The 4622-nt window shown below is 52.9% G+C and overlaps 1 protein-coding gene across 1 annotated transcript in view; it reads right to left on the reverse strand.

Annotated features, from left to right (window-relative positions):
• Nucleotides 1-3446, reverse strand: part of FBL (fibrillarin) — a 9883-nt gene extending 6437 nt beyond the window's left edge. The window contains exon 1 of the mRNA XM_023742319.1: nt 3155-3446. Coding sequence (XP_023598087.1) covers nt 3155-3446 — 292 coding nt within the window. The remainder of the gene's footprint in view (nt 1-3154) is intronic.
• Between the last annotated feature and the right edge of the window lie 1176 nt (nt 3447-4622).

The raw sequence follows: 4622 nt of genomic DNA on the forward strand, positions 1-4622 counted from the left end.
CCGCTGACTTTTGGGTTAGCAGCTGAATGCTTAACCACTGCGCCACCAGGGCTCCAAATCAGGAACAGCTAATTTTGGATCCCTGGTGGCACAGTGGTTACGAGCTCGGCTGCTAACCGAAACATGGGCAGTTCGAATCCACCACCTGCTCCTGGGAAACCCTATGGGGCAGTTCTACTCTGTCCTATAGGGTGGCTATGAGTCAGAATGGACTCAATGGCAATGGGTTTTGTTTTATTCCTAATTTAATTTTTAAAAAGTAGCAGTTTAATTTTCAAACTTCTATATGTCACTAAGAGCTGTTTACTTTTTATCTTCCACTCCCTCTACAGTCTCCTTTCCACAGAGCAGCTAGGGTGACTGATCTTTTTAAAATAGCAAATCCAATCTCCTCACTCTCCTGCCCCAACCCCTCCAGTGATTTCCCATCCCATTCAAAATGAAATCCAAAGTCCTTCCCCTGGCTTACAAAGCCCAACCTCAGTGGCTCTCACTGTGGGCTAATCCCCGAAACCACCAATACCCTAGAGATTCTGATTTAATTGGTCTGGGGACTTTTTAAAGTTTCCGAGGCGAGTCTCCAGTGTAGCTCCAACCGAGAACTACCGTTCGGAGGATCTGGCCTTTGTCGACTTCCTGACCCCATGCTCTTCTTCCAAACAGCTTTTCCTCACGCAGGACAAGCCCGCGCCAGCTCATTCTAAGCCTTTACCTTTGCTGCTCTCGCCTCCCTCCTGCGGACACCTGCATGGCTTCACCTCACTGCATTGGGTCTCTAAGTGTTACTTCCTCAAAGGGCCTTCCGTGACCACCATACCCTTATCCTACTTTATTCTGCTTCACAGCAATTACCGCACATGGCATTTCAAATATACTATTGTTGGGTCTCCCCGACCAGAATCAAGCTCCGAAGGGGCAAGGATTTTTGATCGTTGTAGTCCCCCATGCATCCCTAGCACCCTGCACAATGCCTGGCATGAAGAACGGGCTCGCAGATATTACCGGAACAGACTGCTGATGAGTCCTCGTGGAGGGAGCACCCTGTCTGCTCATTCAGAAAGCGGGGGTGGGATGGTGAGCAGGACAGCCGTTGTCCTCCCCCTCAAGCAGCTCATGTCCCACGCCATTCAGCTACCCTGACAGTAGGGAAGGTCCAGCTATAAAACGGAGCTGTGGTGATGACACAGTACTCACCGCACAGAGTTGTAAAGACTAAATACTTAATACCCACAAAGCACTTCACTAATACACCGCCTGGCAGACAGTTTGAATACTATTATTCAAGCTCAGGGGGATGACTCCTCCGTCGCCCCTCCTCAGTCAAGAGAAGCCACTAGGCCTATGAGACTCTCAACCAGGCCTGGCAGACCAGAGACCCGGGAACTGTGGGCTTGGATATGTAAGGGTATAAACTTTCAGTCCCAGAGACTTGATACATAACTTATTTCAGGTCCTGGGACTCACAGCCTTCCCCATTTCAGCCAACAGCACCTCCATCCTTCCAGTTACACAGGTCCAAACCCTTAGCTATCCTCGACTCCTCTAACACACTCTGCGGGCTTCTACCTTGAAATCATGTTCCAAATCAAGACAAGTGGCCAGCCACGTCCACTGCTAACACTGCTTCAAGCCACCACCATCTCCTTCGGGGTTCCGGCAACAAGCTCCCACTGATGTGCCTGCTTCCACCCTTGTTCCCTCCTAGTCTCTCTTCCACACAGAAGCGAGGCTGGTCCTTTACGAAATGCCAATCAGTACCCCGGCCCTGCTCAAAGTTTCCCGAGGGCTCCTCTCTCACTCAGACTAAAGCCCTTACCAATGACTGGCTCCTGACAGCTTCTACAGCCTCACATCCAACCACACGAGGGGGAAGGGGCTGGGGTGGGGTCGGGTGGGGAAGAAAGTGTATCCACCATTTACAGATGACAGGATGCCTGCAGGCAAGCCAGAATCTTACAGAGATACCTGGCCTAGCACCGCCCCCAATCCCACTTCATCAGATCCCCAAATAACTGAGAAAGGAGGCTTGGGAGGGGAGCATGGATCCATAAATTCTCCCCTTCCCAGATGACACTACCTAACCCACATCAAAAAAAGGAAAGAAAAAGAAAAGCATGTCCTTAAAAAAAGGGGGGGGGGGCCTTCTGGCCATGGGCGGGAGATTTCCAATGGGGAGAGTGGAAAAGGGGGTGAGGCTGAGGGGAGGGGGCAGGAGCTGAGAAACCAGGCATAAGGACCTGTTACAGACTGTCCCTCAAAATGTGTGTTGTAAATCCTAACCTCTCTGCCAGGGTTATAATCCCATTTGGGAATAGCTTGTCTTCGCTGTGTTAATGAGACAGGATTAGGGTAGGGTGTGTCTTGGGTCAATCTCTCTTGAGATATAAAAGAGCTTAAGCCAGACAGAAGTAGAGATGGGGGAAAAGAGATGCCAAGCTCCATGAAGATGGCCCAGCAGCAGAATCTCAAAGAGACAAGGACTCTCCTCCAGAGCTAAGGAGAAAGCCTTCCCCTAGAGCCGGCACCCTGAATTCCAACTTCTAGCCTCCTAACCAAAAATAAAAAAAAAAATAAAAAAAAAAAAAACCTGTCACCATGGAGTCAATTAGGACTCATAGCCACTCTATAGGACAGAGTGAACTGCCCTATAGGGTTTCCAAGGAGCAGCTAGCGGATTCCAACTGTCAACCTTTTGGTCAGCAGCCGAGCTCTAACTGTGAGAAAATAAATTTCTGCTTGTTAAAGACGCTCACTTGTGGTATTTCTGTTATAGCAGCACTCGATGACTAAGACAGGACCCTCATTTTGTTCCCCTTGACAATGATAACAATTAAAGCCAATACACCAACACTAAGCAATTACATGTCACGCACCGTTTTAATTTTGCATGCTCTCCCTTAATCCTGACTGGGCCCCATTTCATTGATGAGAAAACTGCGGCTCGAAAAAGTAAAGGCACTTGCCCAAGGTCACACCAATGGATTAAGAAATAGATTAAGCAGCAGAGCCAGAGCTGAAACCTTGAATGGAGGCCCGTCTGCTGTCAAAGCCAGGACTCCCATCATTTCATCATCAGAAGCCGGGGTGGGTTCATCAGAATTTGGGGAAGATCGAACGAACCATTCATTTTCTATGACTAGCTCCTGTCGCCCACCCCTCCCATCAGTCTTGAGCTTGTGGAGTTTCATCTCATCGCGGAGTTGGGAATCACCAGGCCCACAATCTCCACTCCATCCCCGGGCAGCCGCTCCCGGGAAGACTAGAGAGCGGGAAAGTGAGTCAGACCGGCTGCAGACTATCAAGCGCGGCGGGGAATCCTCGTCCGCTACTTGCCCCCTCCGAGAAGCCGGGTTGGGGGCCGAGGGGATGGTGGCGGCACAGACAGGGAAGAAAAACGGAGGGCATCCCACACTCAGCTCCCGGACCCCAAATCCGAGACTCCCCATCCTCGTCGTAAAACAGATCCTCAAAACCACGCCCAGAGAGATCCAAGACCTCAGATGTCTCGATTCAGACTGAGCCAAGTGGCGCCCCCGGGCCAATATCCTGGATGCCTAATGACGGCCCGAATAGGGCAAATCCCAGTTCAGGAGCCCCCAATCCCAGGCCCAAGACCCTCGACTGCCGAAGCCAGTCCCAAACCCCACACCAGGAACCCGCCCCCCGGGCTCAGGGTCGATCCCAGGGCGGAACCAGGATCCCCGCCTCACACGAAACCAGAACCCCAGCCCCACACGCGACCGGATCCCAGGCTCAGAACCTCTGCCCTCAGGCCAAGGCCCCGCCCCCCAATTCCGGCCTGGCACCCAGACTCCAGCCCAGGGCCAGTCCCTGAACCCAACCCCAACCCCGGCCTGCACCTGGCCTCATGCTGAGCCCTGCGCTGCGCGGCTCCCAAGTCTGCGGCGACCCCGACTCCACGCGTCTCTGGCTTTCGCACGTGGAGAGGAGCGCAGGCGCGCGGCGACGCACGGTGCGTGCGCAACCGCGCTGCCCCGCCCCTCGGGGGGTCTCCGCGGCGTCTGTGGCCGGGCGCGCGCGCAGGGGCGGGGATTCCCCAGGCTTCTGGCGGCAGCGCCGTCTCCGTGCCGCTCAAGCTGTTCCCGTTGATAACTTCCGTAAACAAGCCTCCTTCAGCAGCGCGGCGAGCATCTCAGAAATCAGGGCTCATACTGAGACCTTCGCATGGGCTGTGCCCTCTGCCCCTCTTCTCTATTCCTAGCTAACTCCCTAAGGTTCCCCTTGACACCCAAAAAGGCTTCTCTGGCCAGTTTACACCCTCCAGAACAGGGACCCACTCTGGGCTCCCATTCATATATCCAAAAAATGTTTATTGTGATCCTTTTATGTACCTAGGACAGTTCTAAGCTCTGGGAAGACGACAGTGAACAAGACAAGAATCCCCGCCCTCCTGGAGCTCATCTTGGCCGTGGGAACGGGTGGGAGGAGCGAGGACAGACAACAAACAAGTTAGTGGAACGTGTTGAATGTTAACCAAAAACTAAACTCGTTGCCGTCCAGTCAATTCGGACTCATAGCGACCCTATTGGACAGAGTAGAACTGCCCCGTAGGGTTTCCAAGGAGCGGCTGGTGGATTCGAAGTACCAACCTTCTGGTTAGC

Source organism: Trichechus manatus, unplaced genomic scaffold (assembly GCF_000243295.1).
Source record: "Trichechus manatus latirostris isolate Lorelei unplaced genomic scaffold, TriManLat1.0 scaffold00207, whole genome shotgun sequence".
NCBI lineage: Eukaryota > Metazoa > Chordata > Mammalia > Sirenia > Trichechidae > Trichechus > Trichechus manatus.